The sequence below is a fragment of the Squalius cephalus genome (assembly GCF_949319135.1).
Source record: "Squalius cephalus genome assembly, chromosome: 25".
Classification (NCBI taxonomy): Eukaryota; Metazoa; Chordata; class Actinopteri; order Cypriniformes; family Leuciscidae; genus Squalius; species Squalius cephalus.
Window position 1 is genome coordinate 13,780,977 of NC_137146.1, and position 27,282 is coordinate 13,808,258.

General features: G+C 38.4%; 1 protein-coding gene across 2 annotated transcripts in view; it reads left to right on the plus strand.

Annotated features, from left to right (window-relative positions):
* cntnap2a (contactin associated protein 2a) overlaps positions 1-27,282 on the plus strand; it is a 386,613-nt gene that overhangs the window by 283,818 nt on the left and 75,513 nt on the right. For both annotated transcript variants that reach the window (XM_079862570.1, XM_079862571.1), the window contains exons 14-15: positions 10,005-10,161; positions 14,558-14,685. In XM_079862570.1, the coding sequence (XP_079718696.1) occupies positions 10,005-10,161; positions 14,558-14,685 (285 nt within the window). The remainder of the gene's footprint in view (positions 1-10,004; positions 10,162-14,557; positions 14,686-27,282) is intronic.

Below are 27,282 nucleotides of genomic sequence, written 5' to 3' on the forward strand. Positions count from 1 at the left end.
AAGGCACAATTAATTTAAATTTTATAAATGTTCATTGTTTTCATTTACGACAACATTCCAGCTAAACGTTTTGTTTTGCCAGCCAACTGAAGGGACAATGTAATTATTCAGATATGCATGAGGGCTCGACTATTGAGCTGTAACAGAACTGGATCACTGGACTTGGAATACTTATAAGGGCTTATAAATTGGTGTAGCATACCTGTCTCAGGGCCAGTAAAACTGCAAGATGAATTTCTATTGGGATTCATTAAGAGAAAAATGACTCTGAGAAATATATGAGAACGGAAGAAGTTATTCGAAGAGAAAATAAAACAATGGGATGGGCTTCCAAGAGAAAATGCCAGAGCTTTTTCAAATTTTTGCTTGCACAAACACCAAATTGTGCAACGAAAACCATACACTTATTTAAATGTGGCATTTTAGAAATTAATGTCTTATTTTCATCTGTTATTATTTTTGGTGACATTTGATCTCCTGTGATCATGCTCCTCTTCAGAGCTGTGTAATTCAGTCATATTATGCTTTGCACCTGTTATGGCAATTTCCTAGCAGTGGAGAGTCAGATAGAAAGTTATTCCCTTGGCTAAAGGGTGTAAAGCACTAATGGAATTCTAAAACTCTTCAATGCACTGCTGGAGGTTTTTATATCAGCTCGATCGTTGCTTGCAAAGAAGCTTTCACCTTAAATTCTCTGAATCTTCAATAATTCAGGGAGAAATGTTCAAATTGAAATGTTATCCATCATCAACTGTATTCTCATTTACCAATAATATTAGGCATTTCTGTGATGGATGTCATGTCTTTGGTGGGCTGGGGGGCACAGCACTACAACATTAGCTAAGTCCATTGATATGTATGTGGGTGTTTCTTCAAATTCTAGAGGTCGGTTTGTGTTGAAATATCTATCTTTTTTATGAATAGATTTTATTGTTTTACTCTTGTCCCAAATGTTTAATCTCAAAACATAAAAAATATGAATTATTAAAACGGACAGTGAAATAATTATAAACAATTTCAATAATTATTGTGTGAAAATGTCTTACAATACCGATTGCAAAATATGCGGTCAGTAAAATCCAGGAGGGGGGGAATCAAGCTGCACAGCCATTTGTCAGCATTGATAATAATTCACAATATTACTGTATCTTTCATCAAATGAATGCAGCCTTGGTGAGCATAAGAGGCTTCTTTCAAAATCATACAGACTGCAGACTTACTGTAGTTTGTCTATTTTTAATATGCTGTTATGGTAGCATACTTGTATTGTGCGTCATTTCCAATTAAACGGTTAGTTCATCCAAAAATTTAAATTCTGTCATCATTTACTCAAAATTCCTTCTTTTGTGTTAAACAGAAGAAAGAAACTCATTCAGGTTTGGAACAACATGAGGGCTAGTAAGTGATGACAGAATTTTCCTCTTTGGGTGAACTAACCCTTTAGTTAGTATTTTTTTAGTATCCATAAAATGTTAGCTAATAAAGTAGCCATAGCAAGACAAATGAGAGGTGTTTAATGTTTAAATATGTTTCAAATGTTATTTCCAACACATACCAGACATTTTTGGTGGAGATTTTAATGAGTTAAAGCAATAAAATCTGAAATCCATGACAGTATGATGAGCATCATATCATCACCTGTCTAAACTTTGGCAGGTTTACACAGCACATGATTGTTGAGTTTGGACTAGTGACCCCTCTCACCCCTCTCTGCTCTCTATTTTTTCTGCTTGGCACTTGTGTAACATCTTCTGGCCTGTTATTTCTTGCCTGCCATATGAGCCTAGAGGATTTTTTTAATGACTACTGGATATTGGTGGGATATTGTCTGTTATCTGGAGGGAAACAAGGAGGCTAATGATCCCATATCTTCAGCATTACCTGTCTCTGGATGTCCAATTAACTCCTTTAGAGTGAGAAGTGAGGGGGTTTCGGCCAGTGCAAACTGCTAGAGTATAAATCAGTCTCTGGTCTCGTTTTAAACCCGGACGGAGTCAAATAGAAACGGCGTCAGATTGCCAGGTGGATCAATAGAGATATTGTTAAGGGAGTTTTGTCTGACAGAACAGCATCTCACTTCTGTGATAAAAGTGAGAAGGGAAAGAAACACCTCAGGGCAGGCTGGGAACAAGTAGTGGATGCAACTGAGGAATATCTGTCAGAACGTTGTGTTTTATTGCTGTGGCATTCAAATACAGAAAACTAGTTAACGCTGCTGCTTGAGTGTTTCTAATACAACAGCTGAGGGAGTGACGGAAAATCTGACATCCTTCTCTTCTCTGATCAAATAATTCATCTCTTGATATTTTTTTTCCTTTTTTGTAAAGTCATAGAAATACTATCATGGATTATTTCTTTTACTAATGAGGCAATTGGTGAGCGGTTACATATTAGAGTAGGTCCTAACAATTTATGGGCGCGGCCATGAAGCCTCTGCTTACTACGCAATGATCCTTACGGCCTCGGACTCTAATATATTGTCCCTTAAAATGACATGGGAAAATGACCTAAAGGTGTCATTCACAGATGCAGAATGGGGGCAGAATTCTTAGAAATGGGAAAAAAATGTCAAGGGAACTGCGAACGCGACTTGTCCAATTCAAAATACTGAATAGAATCTATTGGACACCATCCAGGCTGCATAAGGTTGGTTTGGTTGATAACTCGGAATGCTGGAGGTGTCGGGACAAAAATGGTACCCTAGTATACATGCTCTGGAGTTGCCCAAAAATTCTTCCCTACATACAGTTGTAGAGAAAATTGTCGACCAGAATATCCCGTTCACCCCCAGTTTGTTTATTTTGGGGGACCCCTCTGCATTAAGTGATCTGACCCCTCCACTCTATAACTGGACCCAGACTGTCCTTATGTTAGGCCGGAAACTTCTGGTCAAAGAATGGAAAGCCCCCTCTGCACCTGCACTGGATTTGTGGTGCGCTGCTCTGGGTCAGCTGGCTGCCCTTGAACAACTGTCCTATAGGTTGTGTGATAAAGTGGAGTATAACTTGAAATGGGGGAAGTATCATTCGTACACTTTGGGCATTTAATGGCATTCTGGCTCATAAACAACATTTAACTAGAAAACATGATTGATGGATACATTTTGATAGAATACTGTACCTACATATAGGCAAGGTTGTAAACTCAAGGGCTCTGTGCATCACTGTCATCTGTGTGTGGTTTTTTTTTTGTGTTTTTTTGTGTTTTTTTTTAATTATTTTTAATATGTATTCATAGTATAGTTTTTGTCTATAGTCGCGTTATGTCTTCCTTTCATTCTATTTTGTTGTATGTGTACTGCTTCTTTTTTCTGATGGATTTGTGTGTGTGTTTAAATGTTTTGAAAAAACAATAAACTGTTAATCATAAAAAAAAAAATAATGAGGCAATTGGTAATGCACAAAAATATCTATTTTTGTTGAAGTTTCCGTTCAACACTATAGAAGTTTACCCAACTATGACAACTTGCGCTTCTGAAAACCACAGAAAAGTGAAAAGGGTCCATTGACTTTGTCAAAAACTGAAAGACATTCATACAGGTTTGGAACGGCAAAGGGGTGAGTATATAATGACAGAATTTTCATTTTCATCATTACATTATCCCTGTAATGATGATGTTTACTTAGTTTACCTAATCACTTTTTCACCTTTTACTATTAGAAGCAGAACATGAATCTATACATTGAAGAGTTAGGAATTGAATCGAGATTAAAAGTGGGGACATATCTGAACCTGTGTTTCCCACCGGAGCACATGTGCAAGCCACTAGGCCACAGCTCTCTCTCTTTTTGTTGGCATCACCCTGTTATGATGTTATGATGATGTTTTGTGCACATTTAGTCACCAGAGACCGAAAACAGAGCAAGCGTTTCAGTCTGTGCTCTACTAATTCCTCTATATTCCATTGAAAAGCATCCATCAGCATGTGTCTCCCAGTACCTACCGTAACAGATAAGTTCGATAAGGCCCATTTATCAAGCCGTTCTCTATTTAAGGAAAGAGAGAGTGTCGATCAATACCAGGCTCCCACTGGGGTTCATTCTACACAGTGGGTTGGACTGTCAGAGAATCATTATGCAACAGTAATCTCCCCAACATGAGAAAAGAGCCGTCCGTGCCCTCCAGAGAAAAGCCATACTGATGATGAGATGAATTTTCGTTCAGTGCCAGGTTTCAATGTGGGGGCTGCCATTTCTTTCTTTTTTTCCAGGAGGAAAGCAATGCTCTCCCAATTTAGGTCGGTCTGATGAGCCCTTCTTCCTGGCTATCGTGTCAGACTTTCCCCCGGGATGGCTGAAATGGCAGAAAGGCGTTTCGCAATGGACAGCGTGAACAGCCGCTCTGGCTCTGAAGAGTTGGCTCTCGCCACTGTGATCCTCTTGACAGGAAAATGAAGCTGTCATTCATGGTCCTGATGTGTAGAGCCAAGATCCCGGCATTTACATGTGGCGGCAAGTCTTTCCTTCTTACATGAAAGAGTGGAAGAAAGACGTCACTCTCTTTTACATCACTTAGATAAAATGGGATGAGGCACTAGGGGAAACTTAAAGGAGACAGGACTGATAAAGATGGAGGGACGTGTCTTTTGAAGTGACAGACAGCTGCAAATTTGAAAGAAATGGTGTAATGTGGGTCCCAGGCAAGAAGAACTAGATACGATGGAAATGAGATTTGTGTCTCACCGATCGATTTTCCTGGGAGGGATTGAAATATTTGTGCCAGGATTCTGTTGTTTGAGGGGGAAGAGAGAGAGAGAGAGAGAGAGAGAGAGAGATGTTGGTGCTGAAGTAGAATTTGAAGTTTATTTATAAAATGGCTCTCAAAGTGCATCAAGCTCATCGGGGAGCCATACACATGCAAATACAGTACGAGTCTAGCAAACAAGACCAATTGTTTTAGTGTTTTCCCTAAACAACAGCTGTTGTTGGTAAGTTTCTTTCTCCTTGGTTTCATTTGTCTCAAAACCGAATTAACCTCCAGCATATTGTTATAGAGGAAGTGATATTGGATATTCACACTGGGGTTTTATCATTTTAATATGTTTTTAAATGAATATCAAACCTATAATTTACACTAGAGGCCTGCAATCCCGTGTGGCTAACGCAGAATCGAATATCATACCTAGACTTTACACTAGAGGCCTGCAATCCCACAGGGATAATGTAGACATTATGAGGGATTCATTGCGTAATCAGCATCATTGTTTATAACAGAACTTTAGATTAACTTTAGATTAGTTTAACTAAAATGAGTGACAGTTTTTAGTGATTATAAAGGGAGCGCTCTTTGCAGGCTTTCTGCCATATCAAATGGCAGAATGTTTTTTTGCGGGCGGGAGCAGAACAAAACATGAAAGTTGTGAGTGGGAGCAGGAGAAGGTAACATATTTTTGCAGGAGGGAGCAGGACTGAAAAATCCGTCCCGCGCACACCTCTACTGTACACCCACACTCATACTGTATATAGGGGATACCAGGGCTATTTGTCTACTCCAGTACCATAAAGTAAACATTCTATTCATAAAAGAATTCTGCAAAAGAAAAATCATGGTTTCCACAAAAATATTAGGCAGCTATCGTACAACAACGATAATTGGAAATGCTTCATGAGCACTGAATCAGCATATTAAGATGATTTCTGAAGGATCATGTGACAATGAAGGAGTAATTACATTTTAAAATACATTTTTATAACAGTTACTTTAAATTGGGTAACATTTTATTTTAATGTCCTTGTTACATTTTACATGTATTTACTATAGTAATAACAATAAACTAGGCATATACTGTAATTACATGCAACTAACCCTGAACCAAACCCTAATCCTACCCTAACCCTATAGTAAGTACATGTAGTTAGTTAATATTACTCAGTACTTAAATGTATAATTAATTACATAACAGGGACACATTAAAATAAAGTGTAACCTTAAATGGCAATAATTATTCACAACATTACTGTTTTTACTGTTTTTTTTATCAAATAAATGCTTCTTTGGTGAGGATAAGAGACTTCTTTCAAAAACATTAAAAAAAAAACTTACAGATATATAATTTTGTTAAAATGTATGTATAATTGGACTGAAACCTTTATAGTTATTGAGCTGCAGCCTTTGTGACAAATAGCCCCGGTCTACTCTATGCACATATGCAGAATGGATTCCGGTATGTGCCAATCTTGTTTACACCTGTTTAACGATCACTGGGTTTGGGTTACAAATGGATGATCAACTCGGTTTCAGAACTCAGCAGGAGTACAAAAAGAGCTCCATCTCCCTGTTAAATTAGTCTGGCCCGGCGGCTGTGTTTCCAGCCAAGAGTGAATGGAGTGATTGATTGAGGCTGGTGTGAGCTGAGGTGAGGGAAAACAGGAAGCAGTCCATGCAGATAACATTGGTGGAGCAAACTCTTGGCCCTAGAGTTTAATGAGGCATAGACTTCATACTGTGAATCACCACAGACCCCCAGAAGGCCAGGTGAGGCATCCACACATGTGTCTTTTGGCCTTGTTTCTTGTGCACCTGCATCCATCCCAGCATTCCTGGATCAACGGCGTTCACAAGTACCAGCTGTACGGCATGTGTCAGAGACCACTCACCATCTGTCAGAATGTCTGTCCATCACCACAATGATCATTTTTTGCTGTTGTTTGTTAATTTTCTTCTGCTTGGCATCTCTTCAGTCACTCAGGGTGGTTGGCTTCCTGCCTGCAACTGCCATGTGTGGGTCTCTCCTGTATCTGTCAGCCCTGTCGGCGGAGTCTGAAATGTGCAGGTCTTTATTCAGGCTCCTTAGTGGAATAGCAGGAGTCATTGCTACTAATTAAGTGTGGTGGAGATGAAATTCCTGAAGCTGATGGACTGTCTGGTCGAGCTGTTACTCCATTTTATTGTTAGCTAATTTCGGGATTGTTTCCTTCTGTGGAGACCTAGAGTACATCAATGTCATAATTTTATGCCACACTGAATTTAACACACACGTTCTCTCTTTTGATGGAGGGCTGGAGATGTAGTCACACATCAAGCTTTTGCATGGATCTCTAACACATAGTACATTTTACACGTATTTCCCCTGGGCCGCCTTGCGGAATAGAGCTTGTTTTAAGTAATTCAACTCTTGCATATATAACGACAGCAGCCAGCAGTGTGTCATCTGAAAGTGTTTTTCAACTCTAAATGATTGTGAAGCTCCAATGATTTTCAAACAGTTCCAGCATCCATCTGTGATTCATCTCTACAGGTTAATGAAGTAAATTAGCAAACTATTGTTTTGCCATGAAAGACAGTGTGTGCTTGTGTGATTTTGTGTGTGTGTGTGTGTGTGTGTGTGTGTGTGTGTGTGTGTGTGTGTGTGTGTGTGTGTGTGTGTGTGTGTGTGTGTGTGTATGCATACTTGTTTGTGCTGTAGTCACAAGCTTGTGTGTATGTTTGCCTCTAGTACACTTGCCAGCTCTATACTGTGTTTGGATTGTCTCTGCTTCCTTCTCGGCATGCAGATGTGGGCTTTTTCACGCACATCAGCGCTTGAGAATGGCAGTCCAGCAGCCCCTAGAGCACTGTGTGTGCTCCCAAAGAGCCAAGTGTTAATCCTTTTGAGCATGTTGTGTCTTTACACACAGAGGGAATTAGTACTCGTATCTGTGGGTAGACCGTGAAGTACTCTTGAAATCTCAAGCACTGTAATTACCATTGTCTGCATGTTATAAGCAGCCATCAAACAGCTGTTCAGTCCTGTGGTAGATTCTGTAGCTGTGGTAGTGTTCAAACAGTAGAGCATGGCACAAGCTACTGAAAGAAAAGAAAAAAAAAAAAAAACTTCTGTAATTCTGGAGTTTTTAAATTCGCTTTGGATAAATGCATCTTTTGATTGAATATGTAATGTAAATGTAGTCGATTTGGAACAAGGATAGATGCATTTTTAGTGTATGCATGGTTCCTGTAAATGGCAGCTTTTTAAGAGCAAAATAGATTTATTTAAACAAGAATGTCCTTGACTCAAAAGGCTTACTTGACCTTTACATCCTTTTTGAAAATCATTTGTAGTTAAACAGATTTTATTCTGTGCTGGTTGTGCTGGATCTAAAAACGTTCAAAGTATTGCTTCTATTATTATTTATTTATTAAGAGTATATTTATAAGAATCATCCATGGACAACAAAGATTTCTTGGAATTCATTTACATGTGTTATATATTGTACAGTTGTTGTTTTTTTGTTTTTTAAGTGTGAGAAGTTCCTTTAAGAAGACTAAAATAATTTTATGGCACAGTTTATCTGACATGTCGATTAGTAAAAAAAAAAAAAAGAAGGCTGTCAAATGTGTAAATGGATGGATGGATGAATCGATGGATGGATGGAACCAAGATGGTTTGTGACTGGCCTGCCGTAGAAGTCATGTGATGGTCTTCTCATTAACATAATATTTCACCTAATATTTCATAGTTGATTTGTTGAAATGTTAAAGGGCACCTATTATGCAAATTTCACTTTTACATGGTGTTTGAACATAATTTTTTTTTAAATCCCCATAAATCATAAGCAGTGTCTCAGAACGAGCTGTTCTCAGAATCATTGCAATGTGACGTAGAATTGCCCTAGCCCCGCCCACGACTGTTGATTGACACTGCAGTTTGAGCATAGACCCGCCCTGAGTGAGCCGGACACAGTCCGCCATTGTTTCGACGCTTGAGCAGCTGTAGACAAGAATGTCTTCTAAAGCGATTGAGGTGTTTTGTTGTTGGATGTAAGAATGAACATAGCAGTCTTCATTTACTCCCATTGTTACTCAAGGATTGATCAGTACAACTGCTCTAGTGATCCAGCTTACAGTCTCCGGAGGAGCGACAGGACTAACGTTACTGATCACGGCAGAAATGAAAGTGAGAGCGCACACTTTATGACAGCTCATCGAGTCATTTTACAGATATACAGTTTACCAGTTTATTAAGCACCCACTGAAAAGGTGTGTATATATTTGTTCACTGTTAGTTGTAACGAGTGTTTTGTTTACTTCGCTGTGTAACGTTACAGTATGTTCCATGATAATGAAAGGGAGAGAGAGAGTGTTTATGGATAAGACTTAATGCGCACTTATACTGTGTTTATTCAGTTCTTACAGTGATTTTCTGCAGTAAAACTAACACTTCATCTTTTGTGTGATGTACAATAAACTTAATTGAAATCATCAGTATATTTTGGTCATCATTCAGACGGGGTCTACTACACCAGGCTTGTATTAATAGTGGATAAAAGCAGATGGCAAATAAGTTATAACCGTAATTAAACTAACTTAACTATACCTGTTTTATCTCCACACATTATTATATTCTCTGGCTCTGTAGGCAATGCTAGGCATTAATGTCCGACACAGAGTCGAAATGAACGACTCTGAGGCGGACATGTTAAACTCTTCTGAGAGTTTCTGTTTTGATATTATCAGATGAGCTTGTCCTGGCTCTGCGCGCCTGAGGCTCCGCCCTTTGGGCCGATAGCAGCAGCTCATTAGCATTTAAAGACATACACACTGAAACAGCTCGTTTTTCTCAGCCCCCAAAAATGACAATTTAAACATGCTGTAAAAAATTATCTTTTGGGTATTTTGAGCTAAAACTTCACACTCTGGGGACATCAGAGACTTATTTTACATCTTGTGAAAAGGGGCATAATAGGTGCCCTTTAAATTATTCAAATAAATGGTTCACTATGGATGGATGGATGGATGGATGGATGGATCTATCTTATGGGTGGATGTACCAGATGGATGGATGGATCTTATGGGTGGGTTGATGGATGGATGGATGGATGGATCTTATGGGTTGGGTGGATGGATGGATCTTATGAATGAATCTGATGGATGGATCTTATGGATGGAAGGATACATAGATGGATGGATGGAACCAATATGGTTTGTCACTGGCCTGTCTGTAGAAGTCCTGTAATGGTCTTCTCATCAACATAATATTTCATTGTTTATTTGTTAAACTTTCCATTTCCTTTATGCATTTGCAGATGGAACGCCTTACACATGGTGGGTTGGCCGCGGTAACGAGAAGCACTTTTACTGGGGCGGCTCTGCTCCTGGCATTCAGAAATGTGCATGTGGCATTGAGCGCAACTGCACCGACTCCAGATACTACTGCAACTGTGATGCCGACCAGAAACAGTGGTAAGTCGCCACATTATTTGAGTTGCAATATGCTGTTTCCATGGTGATCGCCAAATCCGGCAGCTAATTATGAGCTTTAGTTTAAGCTGCTATTTGCGAGTTACTGACCTTCTTAGCTCACCTATCAAACTTATGAGAGGCAAGCAAGTCATGTTCGCATCTGCCTTATTGTCTCTCTGTATTCATTAAATAGTGGCGTCTGCTGGAGGACATGGTTTTCTCGAGTCTTGACCTCAGTGCTTGTGCAAATGGCAAACATATTGCGTTGATAAAGCAGTTTGAGTAGAGCCGAACCCTGATATTTCCATCAACAAAAGCTCTGGCTGGTGTGTTTGGTGGCTTTATTACAAAAGAGAGCTGTGGGCGATATTGCCGAGGAGGGGAACAAGTTCATTCGTCAGGCACCCTCATAGAATTGTCTTTAATGCATGTGGGTATGTATTGGTTTGAGACACATTCATTTACATCCTTTCTAATGGGTCTTTTTATGTAAGCTGTTAATGTCAGTCAGCTGTTAAAGAACAGAGAGAGAAACAACCCACCTTAACACAATAAACTCTTAGATTTGCAAAGTGAATAAGAGAGAAAGGCAGTTAGTATTACCATTTCCAGCGCTTTGATGTGGGCACAGTTGTTGTTGTTTTTTGAGCCAATCAGTTGAGCAGTAGTGTAACTAAACACTGTGGATCTGCAAGAAAATTACATCATGACAAAACTGATTGACTGACTCACCACAAGAGACTAAAGTTTGGGACTTAGAGAGAGTGTTGTTATTGTTAACTATAACTTTATACTATTAAAAACAAAAGTTTTTCAGTTATTTGAGCAAAGCTGAAATAAAATCAAATAAAAAATATTAGATGAAAAACTTAAACTTATAAAAACTTAAATGAAAATTAGAATTGTTGCCAAGTCAAATAACTCAAAGAAGTTTAAGCAGAAGTTTTAAAATTACTAAAATTACTAAAACAAAAACTGAAATAAAATAAAAAATAGATTAAAGCTATATGGAAATGTTAAATAAGTCATTAAAATTCCAAAGCGCATACAATTATTAAAAATTAAAATGAAAACTGAAAATATAAAAATAAAAGCTAAAATATTAATAAATAATAAAAGTCTATTGTTTTTAAGAGCGCTGCCAAACACAATTGGGCACTGGTGAAACATTTATAGGGGTTAAACGAATTCAGGTTTTTTAAAGTCAGTCACAGTAAAGATTCCATTTATATGAATGCATTAGTGAGAGAGTGATTGCGTGTGAATTAATTTTACCTGGCAGCGTCTCTTTAATAATAGTGCATCTGTGGGTTTTAGCTACTAAAAAATATATGCTAGAACTATTCAGTTTCTAAGCTATTTTACTGATAAACCACAGAACAGATTTGACAATACATTTCTGTGCTTCTGAATGTTTCTGTATGCGCACAATCTGCTCATGATGCGCAAGCTTCTGTATGTGTGTGTGTGGTTCAATGCAGCAGCGTATTCGTTTAGATCGACGATTTACTGACGTGTACAATAAGCTGTTTAAACTGTGCATTCACCCGATCAATTTTGAGCATCTATGGTATAATCAAACATATATTGTGGAGTGCTCTCAGAGTATGCATTTATTTGTCATTTTAACTGTTTGTACACAGAGCTTTGAAGTGGACTTCAAGATTTCTTATCCTGTTGCGCCCTCTATAGGCCATGATCATCGACTAGTCGACGTCAAGCTTAAAGCGTCATGGCAAAGCATTAAAGTCGACTAGTCTGTGCAACCCCTACTATTCTATAAAGAAATTTTAGCAATATATATGTAAAATTGTATATAATCAGAACACATGCTTTTGCCCAATCTGTGTGTACAGTGGTTACCACCATGGGTTAACTAGATCATGCTAACCAGACAATACATTGTCCCTTAGTGCTCATGTGCAGTACTGAATCATTCATGACAAAAATAGTTCAGTGTTATAAAAAAATTATTGTTTTCACCAATATTTGTTTGTGCTCTGCCTCTAACCTAGACATTGATGCATTAGAGTACTGCACCATTAGTTTAGCTACATGTTAACATAATGTTCTAAGTGTATGTTCACACTTGACAGGTTTGCTTAGATTAAAACGAACTCTGGTGCGATTGCTCTGTAAGTATGGTTCGTTTGAAGTGTGAACACTGCCATCCAAACATTGGTGCGAACCAAACAACCAAATGAACTTTGTTGCGGTTCACATGAAATATGAATGCAACATGGACCAAAGACATCTAAATGAACCAAAAAACAGACATGATGTCATGAAATGCAACCCTTAAAATGACCAAAAAAGGCCTAGAAATCTCAAACATACCTGTTAATTCCTATCATAGGAGCTACGTTCCCAATTACAGTTTGATACAGGCATTGAAACAGCTGTCTTCTTGCAGCAGATCTTCATTTTGTGCAATGGAGGAATTCCTTACACTGGTTTTTACTCCTTTACACATTTTATAAGCTCTTTGCGAGTTCTTAAACACCAATCATATGTACGCACATAAAATTAGCGCATTTAGCCTAGCATGAAACATCGCTTTGGATGTTCGGTAATTCCATTGCAAAAGATGTCATAAAAGCTTTTTGTATTTTGTATCTTTAGGTTTTGTGTAATCGCTCACTTATTAGGGTCCGTGACAGTTAGGTTGCAGCTGTAGGCGCCATTTACACAGAATCTTTTTTGGTAACACTTAATTTTGATGGTCCCTTTTGAACATTCTGTTGACTATAAGTAACTTGGCAACTACATGTCAACTAACTCTCAGTAGAGTATTAGTAGACTGTCTGCTTAATATATGTTAACTCTTTATTGTGATGGTCCTCCAACAGACATTATACTCACTAGAAGTAATTTTACATGTACATCTCAACTTATTCTATCCTTAACCCTACCAATACTCTACTAACACAGGACAGTTAGTAGACATGTAGGTGCAATGTTACTTATAGTCAACAGAATGTGTTAAATGGGCCATCAAAATAAAGTGAAACTCATGTTTTTGCATTTCACTGCGCTGCATTTCCAATTCCAATGTTTTGGGACGTGTTTGACTGCTGTACCCGCGTCTCGCATTTTGCGTCCTTTACAGCACCTCATGCATGACACCATGGTCCAAAAAATGTGGTGCTCAAATTAAAATAAACTTTTTACAAAATGTGTCTGTAGATTGCATTAAGGGTTTTCTGTTAGAACAGTGTCGTGTTAGCGGCCCCTAAGTTAATAACTAATGATCGTTGCGACGGAAGTGAATCAATCAAAACTAACTTTAGCTGGACAATAACTTTATTCTAGAGCTGCTGTAAAGCCAATACATTCTCTGTTACTTGAATTTCCTATTATCACTGTAAAGCTGCTTTGAAACAATCTATATTGTTAAAAGCGCTATATAAATGAAGGTGACTTGACTTGACATTACTCCACAACTCTGCATCTCGCATTTTTAAATGCAAAAAAACGCATTTTCTGTGATAGGCAGCTTACTAGGTCTTGGAACAGTTAGAGACTGTCAGACATTGGCAACAGGAAGTACATTGGATGGATTGGTGGAAAGTAATAACCAAACAGACTTTACGCGCCCCTGGGTAACTGTGTGTTTGTGTTTGTCTAATGTACATTGTGTTTTTTTATGCTTTTATTATCGGTTTTTAATACTATATTCTTAAGGTAAACAGCCTCAGTCAGTGAGTGGAGCCATACTAATATTTGTGTTTTCCTGATGGATATCTTTTTTGATACATTTTTTGAATGTTTACACAATTAGGCTGATGGAGTTTGCCTCTTCTGTTGCTGGTTTAGCTGAACACACAGCAATATGTGTTAATGGCCCATTCACAGATGGACAGAGGGTTATTGCGATGCTCTCGCCACTTGTCATAAACCCCAAGCAAACTGAACCACCATTCGTAATAGATGCAAATTAGGACATTGGATTTCAAAGTGGCACATTTCATTCCCAACCACATTGTTGAATTTTTTTCTCTACAGGTTTGCAATACATAATTGTTTTTAGATGACTTTTGCAGTTGCAGTTTTGCACTTTTGATGGATGGTGGCATTAAAATAATACACACATAGTGCCCTGCCTCATCTACCTGTGAGGTTTATGTGTGTATGTGTTCACTAATGTTTATTAAATTTGCAAAATACGTGAAGTGAGTGTTTTCACTGATTAAACAAATTGTATTGCTGTAATTAAACAGCTAGTCATCAGTGTCAGAAGGCTGCTTTTGAGAGAGAAAACAGGCAATTTCGCTTATTAAAACTTTAATGAGTTCATTAATAAGGTTTAGTACTATGAAATGTCAGTGTGCTATTGTGAGCAGATAAGAAGAAATGTTTTTTCTCACATTTTATTAAGACTTACATTGTTTGGTAGGAGGGATGATTCCGGGCTTCTGGTGTATAAAGACCACTTACCGGTCAGCCAAGTGGCTGTTGGGGACACAAATCGACCTGGCTCGGAGGCCAAGCTGACTGTGGGACCTCTCCGTTGCCATGGAGACCGTAAGTCTATTTCTTTCTCCTTAAATAATATCCAGCTTTGTCTCACAAGAATACAGCTCATGTGGATTAATACATGAATAGCTGAACATATATGACTAATTATGTAGTTTGAATGCTTGATTAAATTATGTAAACAGTTAAATGTTGTTTGCATTCTATTCCGTGCAAGCACTTTTTCTTTGCAATATGTGAAAGCGGGTTTCAAAGTCATGTGTGCTGGTAGTTGCTGTGTATGAAATTATGTCTATGAAACTTTGATGCCTTCACATTGGTGTCCTTGCAATTAAAAATCTTCCGCACTTGACATATGTTGTAATAATCTTTATTGCCAAAGGATTTGTTTTAATGGCATCTTCTTTAAATAGGCGTGTAGCACTTTTCAAGGTCAGCCCATTGTCTGAAGCATTCTGAAAAAGGACACATGGCGATAGATGTCTCCAGTGTAACAGTCCTGAAGCTGTGATCTCCAATCAAAGCTTTTCATTCAACATTAGACCCCACAGAGACCCCCTGCCACTCATTTTTTTTAAATTGGTGTCAACATCCAGCTTGCCATATCTTCATAAAAATTCATCATTTTTTTTCTCTCGGAGCAATTGTGAAGTACACTGAGACAAAAGCAGCTTCATTTTTTTATATTTATTTATTTATTTGTGAGTCAGATGCAATTATTAAAGATATTATAAAATTATAAAATAGTTTCACCAGAGCGAAACAGAGAACCCAAGGGTAAAACACAGAGCCATCCCCCACCATCATCACCATGTGAAATGATGCATTTTTATGCCTCATTATTCCTGTTAATTGCATCTGGCTTATTACTTAGATCAGGTGCATTTGATTACACTCACCTGTTAGACTAATACGTCCACTGCTGTTTTTTACGCTTTTGTCTTCTTATTGTTTCCGCACAGCTGTGACAGTTATTCAGTTCTAGGGACTTCAGGTTTTTTAAAGTCGACATTTATATGATGAAAGTCGAGTTAACTAGTCACTGATGACGTCATTAATTAACAAATAAGCCTGAACCTCGAGCTGAGACTCTAATGCGGGTTGCCGTGTGCAGAGCTATGGCATATTGACACAGCGCTGCCCACTAGGCTATACACATAACAGCTCATTTTTATCAGCTCTTTTGTCTTTGGGTCGTTATATTTCTCACAGATTTTTGCTCGTTCTAAATCAGATACAGATAAAGTACCACAGTAAACATTTATATGAATGCATTAGTGAGAGAGCGATTGCGTGTGACTTAATTCTGCCTGGCAGCGTCTCTCTAATAATATTGAATTTGTGGGTTTTAGTTACTAATAAATATATACGCTAGAACTTCTCAGTTTCTAATATATTTTATTGATAAATCACAGAACAGTGTTGACAACACATTCCGACAATACATTAATACTGATTCTTTGTGCGCGCCATTTGTGCATGATGCGCAAGCTTCTGTATGTGTGTGCGTTACAAAGCAGCACCCAATAGTTTAGAACTTACTTGTACAACAAGCTGATTAAAATGTGCATGCTCCCAATCAATTTTGAGCATCTAGATAGCATAATCAAACATCTTGTGGATTGCTCTCAGAGTATGCATTTATTTGTCATTTTAACTGTTTGGACAACCATTTGGATTTCTTATCCTGTTGCGCCCTCTATAGGCCATGATCATCGACTAGTCGATGTCAAGCTTAAAGCATCATGACAGAGCATTAAAGTCGACTAGTCGGTGCAACACCTATTCAGTGCTCTTGCTCTTTAGGGTATGTAATATTAACTTTTCATCAGGTTCTTCCAACTACTGGACATACGCTTTGGGAACATATGGACATTTCTGCTATGCTGGTAGAGGTGAAATGGAATAATTATATTCACAGATTATCCATAGAGTGAAATTAAAGAAAAGAAGTTTGAATTTTGTCCTCTGCATTTAATCCATTCAAGTTAGTGCACACACATTAGGAGTAGTGAGTAGTGAACACACACTCACTGCAATCCGTGGACACACACCCAGAGCAGTGAGCAGCAATTGGGGGTTTGGTGCCTCCCTCAGGGACACCTCAGTCATTTCCTTGCTGGTATTGAGAATCAAACCTGCAACCTTCGGGTTACCAGTCTGTCTTTCCAACCATTAGGCCACGACTGCCCAATGGTAAGGCCCAAATTGTATTGCTCCCAAAGAGAAGCACACTAACCTTTGCGGGTTTCTCTTTGGGAGGCTGAGAGGCATGATGCGTGAGACCCATGTGATGCTTGCATGTTTCAAGCTCCATCTGGCTGCCTGTGTTTGATCCTGTCAGTAACGTGCTTGACACAATGATTCAGAGACGCAAGTGTTTGTGCACAAATAAGTGTAAATACTTGCAATACTCACTTATGGAGAGGATCTATCCTTGCATAAAAATAGTGATACCAAATATTTGAACTAGTAATTTTATTTTTTATTGTGAAATGAATAAAGTTAAATAGGGAAAATTAACTGACAGGCATCTCTCACTCAAACAGAGAGTGCTGATATCGACAGAGAGAAATATCTCTATATTATAGACACTATATACAACACACTATATTAAAGGCACAGCAAAATCTGACATATTTTATAAAGGGTTTATGAGAAGATTGTTTTAAGTTCCCTTGGTGAAGTTAGTAAGTAACTTAGTAAAAAATATGTCATTAAACAAAATATTCAAAATATATTGTCGTTGTTGTTTCTTCATTAGTTTGGCGATTCGGTGTAAAAACATTTATTACAATATAAAAATATATTAAAAATGTTAATGATAGGTGCCATTAATCGCGATTACCAAAAAATTGGGTTTTGTATCAATTGACAGTACATACGTATGTATGCCATACCTGTCAACCCTCCCATTTTTCCTGGGATTCTCCTGTATTTTACCTTGCTATCCCGCTATCATCCCGTTTAAATATTTTCCCGTATTTCTCCCATATTTTTAATCTTTCTATTAAAAAATGTTAAAAATCCCACTGGGCGCAAACCAGTTAAGCAGAAATCCCGCCCTGCAGCTAATTTCATTGGTAAAGGTTGCTTAACCCCGGTTACTTAAAGGTCCGCTGAAGTAGTTTGGGGGGAGAAAAATCACGCGAAGAAGAACAGTAGCATCCCGAGGATGGACGAACATGAGAGAGATGGCATTGGAGACTATGTATGTAATGTATTATGTATGTAATACAGAGATTATGTATTTATTTATGTTAATATCTGCGCAATTAATGTGTATTTAGCCTGTCCTGCACCTTTACAATGTAAGTTGGATATATAAGTAGTACAGTAGTGCAGGACAATTCATTACAGATCATTTGAATAGAAAAGAAGCCATTAAAGTATGTGATCAGAGATTGTAATCTCAAATTTGTCAGCTGAGCCTCTGCAAACTGGAGTTATTGAGATCGCATTTGTGCCCTTGATCAAAGCATTTATTTCCAAATGACACCAGGAGAATAATAAGGGTACTGCAAATAATCAGAGGAAATTCTCTGCTACATAACCATTTTTCCCATGTTTCCTTATTTCAATTGCAGAATTATCTGTGCCAATCAGCAGCTGCAAACTGCATGGAGCTACTTATAAAACACTGCATCTCTGTTCTCGAAACATAATCAGTGCTCGCCAGGGGATCCTACAAATCATGACTAGTGCCCACCACACAGGGCGGAGACTGCTACTATTTATTCATTTCTTCATTTATTCAGGGCTGGGGTAGGAAGAGAGCAGACCAGCAGTGCATTAATGCAGCACGCCAGCTTCTCTATGGTAATGCTGCATATAAATGTTGCTCTTGGCCACCTGCATGTGCACAAGAAGAAAGTTATAGGCCTCTGGACAGTCTACACCACACCCACGAGGCCCCTCTGGGCTTGCGATGTGTTGCATAGCGTAATGGTGATTTCACTGCTCAAGTCTGCAAATGCCATCTAGCATGGGTCCAGCAATCCCCTAAAGACTTGTTTATATTTACACTCATTATTTATTTACTGCGAAGTTTCAAAATTAGGTAATTGGATGCACAGACTGAATGCCAATGTGGTAAGGTGCCTTAATGTGAAAATAATGAGAAACGGTCCAGTCTCAGTTCCAGAAATCAAACTTATGATTATTTCAGATGATTTTTCACTGCAAATCTTTGCTTGCTAATGTACCTTACATGTACAGTGAGGAAAATAAGTATTTGAACACCCTGCTATTTTGCAAGTTCTCCCACTTAGAAATCATGGAGGGGTCTGAAATTGTCATCGTAGGTGCATGTCCACTGTGAGAGACATAATCTAAAAAAAAAATCCAGAAATCACAATGTATGATTTTTTAACTATTTATTTGTATGATACAGCTGCAAATAAGTATTTGAACACCTGAGAAAATCAATGTTAATATTTGGTACAGTAGCCTTTGTTTGCAATTACAGAGGTCAAACGTTTCCTGTAGTTTTTCACCAGGTTTGCACACACTGCAGGAGGGATTTTGGCCCACTCCTCCACACAGATCTTCTCTAGATCAGTCAGGTTTCTGGGCTGTCGCTGAGAAACACGGAGTTTGAGCTCCCTCCAAAGATTCTCTATTGGGTTTAGGTCTGGAGACTGGCTAGGCGACGCCAGAACCTTGATATGCTTCTTACAGAGCCACTCCTTGGTTATCCTGGCTGTGTGCTTCGGGTCATTGTCATGTTGGAAGCCTCGACCCATCTTCAATGCTCTAACTGAGGGAAGGAGGTTGTTCCCCAAAATCTCGCAATACATGGCCCCGGTCATCCTCTCCTTAATACAGTGCAGTCGCCCTGTCCCATGTGCAGAAAAACACCCCCAAAGCATGATGCTACCACCCCCATGCTTCACAGTAGGGATGGTGTTCTTGGGATGGTACTCATCATTCTTCTTCCTCCAAACACGTTTAGTGGAATTATGACCAAAAAGTTCTATTTTGGTCTCATCTGACCACATGACTTTCTCCCATGACTCCCTTTGGATCATCCAAATGGTCATTGGCAAACTTAAGACGGGCCTTGACATGTGCTGGTTTAAGCAGGGGAACCTTCCGTGCCATGCATGATTTCAAACCATGACGTCTTAGTGTATTACCAACAGTAACCTTGGAAACGGTGGTCCGAGCTCTTTTCAGGTCATTGACCAGCTCATCCCGTGTAGTTCTGGGCTGATTTCTCACCTTTCTTAGGATCATTGAGACCCCACGAGGTGAGATCTTGCATGGAGCCCCAGTCCGAGGGAGATTGACAGTCATGTTTAGCTTCTTCCATTTTCTAATGATTGCTCCAACAGTGGACCTTTTTTCACCAAGCTGCTTGGCAATCTCCCCGTAGCCCTTTCCAGCCTTGTGGAGGTGTACAATTTTGTCTCTAGTGTCTTTGGACAGCTCTTTGGTCTTGGCCATGTTAGTAGTTGGATTCTTACTGATTGTATGGGGTGGACAGGTGTCTTTATGCAGCTAACGACCTCAGACAGGTGCATCTAATTTAGGATAATAAATGGAGTGGAGGTGGACATTTTAAAGGCAGACTAACAGGTCTTTGAGGGTCAGAATTCTAGCTGATAGACAGGTGTTCAAATACTTATTTGCAGCTGTATCATACAAATAAATAGTTAAAAAATCATATATTGTGATTTCTGGATTTTTTTTTTAGATTGTCTCTCATAGTGGACATGCACCTACGATGACAATTTCAGACCCCTCCATGATTTCCAAGTGGGAGAACTTGCAAAATAGCAGGGTGTTCAAATACTTATTTTCCTCACTGTATGTACCTCTGTATATGCCTATATGCTGTTTAATGCTTGAAGAGCCTGTTTGCGGTGTGTTCCACACATCAGCTCTAGTCGGGTTGTCAGTGCACGAGTCAGTGCACAAAATCTAAAAAAAAATGCAGAACATTTTCTGTGATGGGTAAGTTTAGGGGTAGGTTTAGGATTAGGGGATAGAATATACAGTTTGAACAGTATAATAATTCTTATGTCTATAGAAAGTCTCCATAAAACATGAAAACACAAATGCAAATGCAGAAAAATGCACTTCAGTTGAAGCAGTTGGCATTTAAAGGCAAAGTGTGTCATTTCTGCACAGCTAGTGAAACCAAACAGATTTGTCCACAAACTGACATCATTGGACTGAGCTACAAGTCGGCATGTCGGACTGATCAAACAAAAAATATACTGTTCATCTGGAATGCGTTATATTATCTATATTTTTAAGTATGACTTAGAAAAAAGTGACGAAGAGTTTCTCATTTACTCAAATCAATCAATCTTCATTGCCATTCCACGGCGTGGGACATACGCCATCATCTTCAGACAGGGCTGCATAATTAATTCTCATTAATAATCGAGAGAAGGAATAAAGATAACAAACAAAATTATGATTTAATGATGCATCTTGCCTGGCTATGATGTGATGTGACTTCAGACCACTGGCTGCTTTGCAAATTAATTGAGATAGATAACCTGTCAGTAATAAAGGAATATGATATCCCCGCCTAACGAAGCAGTTGGTAGAAATAATAAATTAGTGTGCCATGCGCAATGTGATGGCAATTCCATGATATGTGAAAAATATTACATAGGTTTCATTATGATGCATTAGACATTTTACATCTAAGTAGTTTTCCTATTTGATTGATAAGCCTTATGTTCAGAATAAAATGATGCGATTTGTGAATAACTACACCGCAATTGGTTTGTATCAGGACATTTCATGGCTAAGTGAGCAACATCATTCAAGATGTTCCATCTTCATTGCAAAAATGTTGTATTAGATGCAGTTTAAACCTAAATTTGGGGTCAGGCTGGAGGCCTATCCTTTGGTCACGCACCAACTGTGGCCAAATTGGATGAAATTTGCATGGCCACAGTTTAAAATTTTAGTTTAACACCGTGCAACTGGCGCCATAGTCTATGAGAGGTTAAATGATTAAGTCATTCAATTTAAAGATGATCAAAATTAGGATTTGATGATCTGAATAGCTTGAGTTTGACTTACTTTATCATTCCGAAAAGTCCTATAATATGCTGGAAGTGTGTGGTTAAGAACCCTGACATTTTTCGGCATACTGTCCGGGTGCGGTTATAGAAAATGGCTTAATTATAGGATGGAAATACTTAATGCCATTCAGAAGAAGAAAAAAAATCATTTGAACTGTCATGTCTCCTCAATTCCCAAATTCCTCTGCCCAAAATACCATGAAATGAGCTAAAGTCACAAACTCTCACTTTGCTAGCTTCGTATTTAACCAGAGATGAAGCAAACAGGAGAGAGCTGCAGACAGGAGAAAAAATAGGATTCATCAGAAATAGTAGCACTGATTCCAACTAGATCGACCGGTAAGTTATCATTAGCGATGAGGATGTTCAGTGTTGCTTAGTTACTGAATCATTGGATCGTGGTGATGCTCTCTGAGCCGTATTTCATGCATTCATGATTGGTTTGCACCTGGAGACTAATGAGGGGCTAATTCGGGATGTCGTATGCCCAAATTTTTAAAAAGTATCCTGAACCGATTGAATTAGATCAGTTAAAGTCGGGAAGTAGCATTTGTGGGATGATGTCACTTTTACAAGGCTTGTGAAAATATCAGGTCTATCAGATACAGAAAGTGAATTATAATAAAAGATCTCTTTGTCTCCAGCTGGAAAAAAAAAATGCTGTTTGTGTCATTAACAGGAAGTACAGTATAGTTGTCTCATGTTTTACTCCAGTGAATATTTCTCAGGGTTTTTCAAAAAAATAAATATTTAAATATTGGGTAAAATAAAGCACTGTTAATGCCCAGGAAAAACAAGTCACATTGATACAGTTAATTTCTCAAACTACATTACCGTTTAAATTGATTAAAAGTGACAGGAAAGACTTTTACATTGTTTCTATTTCAAATAAATGTTCTTTTGAACTTTCTATTCATCAAAGAATCCTAAAAAATGTATCATGGTATTGACAAAATTTTGAAGTAGCAGAACACTTTACAAAATTGATAATAATAAGAAATGTTTTTGGCCTATTATAATGATTACTGAAGGATCGTGTGACACTAAAGACTGTAGTAATGATACTAAAAATACAGCTTTACCATCACAGAAATGAATTAGATTTTAAATGTATATTAAAACAGAAAAGAGGAATTGTAAATTGTAATACTATTTCACAATATTACTGTTTTTACTGTATTTTTGATCAAAGAAATGCAGCCTTGGTGAGCATAAGAGACTTCTATCAAAACATTTTTTTTTAAATTACGGTAGTGTACATGGGTACGTTGTCATATTTGAAGCTTTAGCATTTTACATGCTTCAACTAAATGTAAAGAGTAAAACTATTATGAAAACAAAAACACTAAACAATTCATGAAAAATCTCACTTGTAAATAGTAACATATCAAATATCAAACAAATTGTTTAGCCAAACATAATTGCATTAATACATTTTATTAAATTAGATATAAAAGACACACAAATGTGACAACATGCCACAACCTGATATTTAAGAACCCCATCTTTTAGTTAAAATGTATCTTCACTGTATAGTACCTATTAGATGTTAAATACTGAGTTATTGAAATCTAGCGCTTATGACAACTGATCCTAGTCTCCTCTATGTATGTTACCATTAGACTAATCGTGACACAGATCAGCAGTCAGTTGCTTTTTAAATGAATGTGGTATGTATTTTCCTAAATCTTTTTTTTCTTTAATCATCCTATTTATTTTGCATTTAGAATGAAAAAATATTTTCATTATAGTGCACCAGAATATCCTGGTTTGTGTTCTTCTTAAACGTCAGAAGGGGGAAAATAAGCTAAAATGAATTATTATAAATATACCCTGCTAGCTGAAATGTACTCATCTATGATGCATAGTTTTAAAGCATCTCTTCAGTGCTGTTGAGTGTTGAGACAGAAAAGTTTCAATAAGTGCTTGCTAACAACACATAAGTACACCTGACATCTGACATCAGCTTTCGTGATAGCAAAAGACAGCTTCGCAATTTATGAGAAAAAGTTCATCTCATTCATAGGGCGTAATCAGCAGGGGTTCATCTCCTCTTTTTGAAAACACAGAATAAAAATGTTCTTTGCTGTAAACAAAGAGCACTGCCAAAGTTTGGCAATTAAACCGCAAAGTTGTTTTGCGTTTTTTTGCAAACAATTTTTATTCACATTAATAAGATCACGGGGTAATTTAGATTACAACTGCTTGCTGTCCGCCTGCCCTAGAGCCAGACAAAGCTTTACTATCATAGTTAATGAGACTTGTAGAAAAATCTGACACTGTTCTGCTCAATTCATCACTGTGTCACGAGTAAACACTTTTTAATGACCTCTGATCCAGCCATCTATTGTAAAGGTGCCATCTGGTGGACTGGCAGCACAACATGTCTTGTCAAAAAATAGATGAGCAACAAAATGAATTCTATTTTTTTGCTTAGCTGGATTTAAGTGTTGCTGCTGAGATTATGTCTCATTGAGTCTTGTAAGAGCTTAAAAATGTTTCAAGTCATGATTTCCAAGACGGTAAGTCTGGAATGATTCATTCATTATCGAAATAAGACGTTTACGATTTCATGAACTCTCCAGACTTGTCCAGCTATGTTCTGTGGTCAGTTTTAGGCCAATTTAGTGTGTGAGAACAAATGGAAAATATCAGGAAAATACAAGTTTGAGCTTGCACAAATTTTGGCTTTCTATCAAACAGAAAACTTTCTTTCTGTCTCTACGTGAGAAATTTCTCTACCACCTCACCAACTGGGTTGCAAATAAAGGAAGGAGTAGGCATTTTTCTTTGGCTAAATTGACCTCACATGTCCCTGGATCTTGTCAAAAGGGCATCACTGGATGCTGTTGAAAACCACTCTATAGAAACTCATGGCACCATTCACACCTGCAAAACACATTGTTCGCTTCGCTCACTTGACTGCTGGGTCTGCCCTCGGGGTGAGCAAAGAGCTCACCATGGAGAGTCTGATTTGATGGGAAAGACTTCAGATTTTGCTGCATTTACAGTACAGCAGTACCAGCTGACAGACCAGAGCTTTGTGCCACTGCCTGTCTTGGTGGTGGCATTATACACCAGACACTAGATAGCCTCCGGTTGTTTTAGATCTGTTGAAGATTTCTTTCCTCCTCATCCCTTGGCAGCTAAATTATAATGAGGAGACATGGTGGTTTGCTGGGTCCAAAATACATTTTAGCCACATTGTATTTACCAGTCATAAATATTTATTTATGGCCATATATATTATTGTCATGAACTGCTCTGAGACACAAAGGTTGAGGATCCAAATGCAGTATTTATTAGTAATCCACAATCGTAATCCAAATCCAGGCAAAGGTCATACAGAAACAAACAATAACTGAGTTAAGGGCTGAGGCAAACAGAGAAATCTAAGGGAAAAGGCAGAGAATCAAGAGAAGCAGGACACGGGAGAAACAGGATACAATAACCGCTCAGAAATGCAGTTAGACACATACAAGACTTTCCAGAGAATAACAGAATGAACCATGCTTATATAGGGTGAGCTAAACTGGATAATGAGACACACCTGAAAACAATGAGTGCTGATGAGTCTGGGCAGAGAATTATGGGAAATGTAGTTTGTGAGCGAATTTCAATAGTCTGAGGTGAAATGTCCTCTGGTGGCTCTCAATGGCACTCCAGCTGGTGATCGTAACAAATATGTATACGTGTGTATATATATATATATATATATATATATATATATATATATATATATATATATATAGAAAAACCACTTAAAACCTTTGTTGTGTTGAGATATTTAAATTACTTTTCTTTGATTTGTTCATTGCAAACAGCTGAAAGTCTGTATATTTATATATATATAGTGTATGTGTATGGAGATAAGAAAGAAAGAAATACTAAAAGAAAAAAATGACCCAAAATTTTGAATGGAAGTTTGTAAAACATAAATAATAATTGTTCTTCACTTCCGTTGGTAATGACGGCAGCATAGAGTAACAGTTCCCCGACTAAAGTTTTAAAATACCTCTTTTCTCAGATTGGAAACATCAAAATTAGGATTTTATAGGAAGGGGGTAGGATCATGACAAGAGGGAAAGCAAGGAAAACTGGAAACAACACTGGAAATATGGGAGACGTCGAAAATCAGTCAGGACTAGCAACGAAGCCAACGTCAGCCGCGGACGAAGCTAGCAAAGCCACGAGCAAAGCAGACGAGCTAATACAGCAGAATTCATCTAAAGAGATGGCAACTCTGGACATTGTGCTGCAAGAGCTCAGAGATTTTCGCAGTGAGAACGGGGAAAGCCTCAAAGTAATTCAGGAGGACATTCAAAAAATAGCAGGATGGATGAGGCTGAGCGGCGCATAACGGAGTCAGAAGACTGGATTCAAAATATCGAGGACGCCACTTTGGAACTTTTGGAGTTACAAAATCAAGTTGCAGCTAAATTGACGGATCAAGAGGGCCGCTTAAGAAGGGAAAACATCAGGATTCACAGCTTAAAGGAAGGAGCAGAAGATGGGGCCCAGTCGATGGTCGCTTTCATCGAGTCCCTGTTGAGAGAGAAGCTCGAATTACCGCCGTCCCTGGAACTCACCATTGAACGAGCTCACCGGTTACGTCACCCCCAAAAGACGCCCCACCGAGATCAGTAGTGGTGAAGTTTCTCAGTTACAGATGCAAAGAAGTTATCGTGAAGACGGCATGGCAGACAAAGGGATTTGAGTATGAAGGCAAGAAGATAATTATAGATCATGACTATGCACCAGAGATTTTGAAACAGCGGAAAAAATACGCGGAGGTAAAGAAAGTGCTCAGGGATAAGAAGATACATTTCCAAACACCATTTCCAGCACGTCTCCGGGTATTTTACGATGGTGGGACATGCACGTATGATTCAGCGGAGGAGGCGACGAAAGATATGGCTGACAGGGGTTACCAAGTGAAGGTCGTGGAGCCCACGGAGGACGTGATGGAGAGGATAAAGCGCCTGACGTGGCGCCGTGACCAAGCCGCGAACGATGGACGACAGGCGGACACTAGACCTGGGTACAAGCAGAGACTGCAGGCTTTTAGGAGGACGCCGGAGGCAAACGACTGATCCAGGTTTTTTTCAGTATTTTAAGGTGAGATGTAGAAGAAGAACTCCCTCAAATTAAGGTACAATTGTCAGGACTGTATTCTCCGAGATGTCGTTATGGTATGTACTTTTTGTTAGATTCTGGTTGCAGTGAGGGCCCCCTGGCTGTTAGGGCCAGAGGCTATTCCTCCGAGTCTTACTTAGGCTCAGATGAGGTTGAGAGAAAGACCTTAATATTGGAAGTCTTTTTGTTTATGTTTTGTGATTTTGGAAAAAACTGTTCTAGAGCTGGTTCTGTTAGGCTCATGGTTGTGTGTTTTTATGGTGGCATAGGGGGTGGACTGGGGATAGTAATGAGAACAATTAGACCTAAAATATGGCTATACAAAAAAATGTAATTAAGGTGGTTTCCTATAACGTGAATGGTGTTCTCAACCCAATTAAAAGAAGTAAAATTCTAAGTAAAATGAAGAAAGATAGGGCGGGGATAGTTTTCCTGCAGGAAACCCATCTGACAGAAAAAG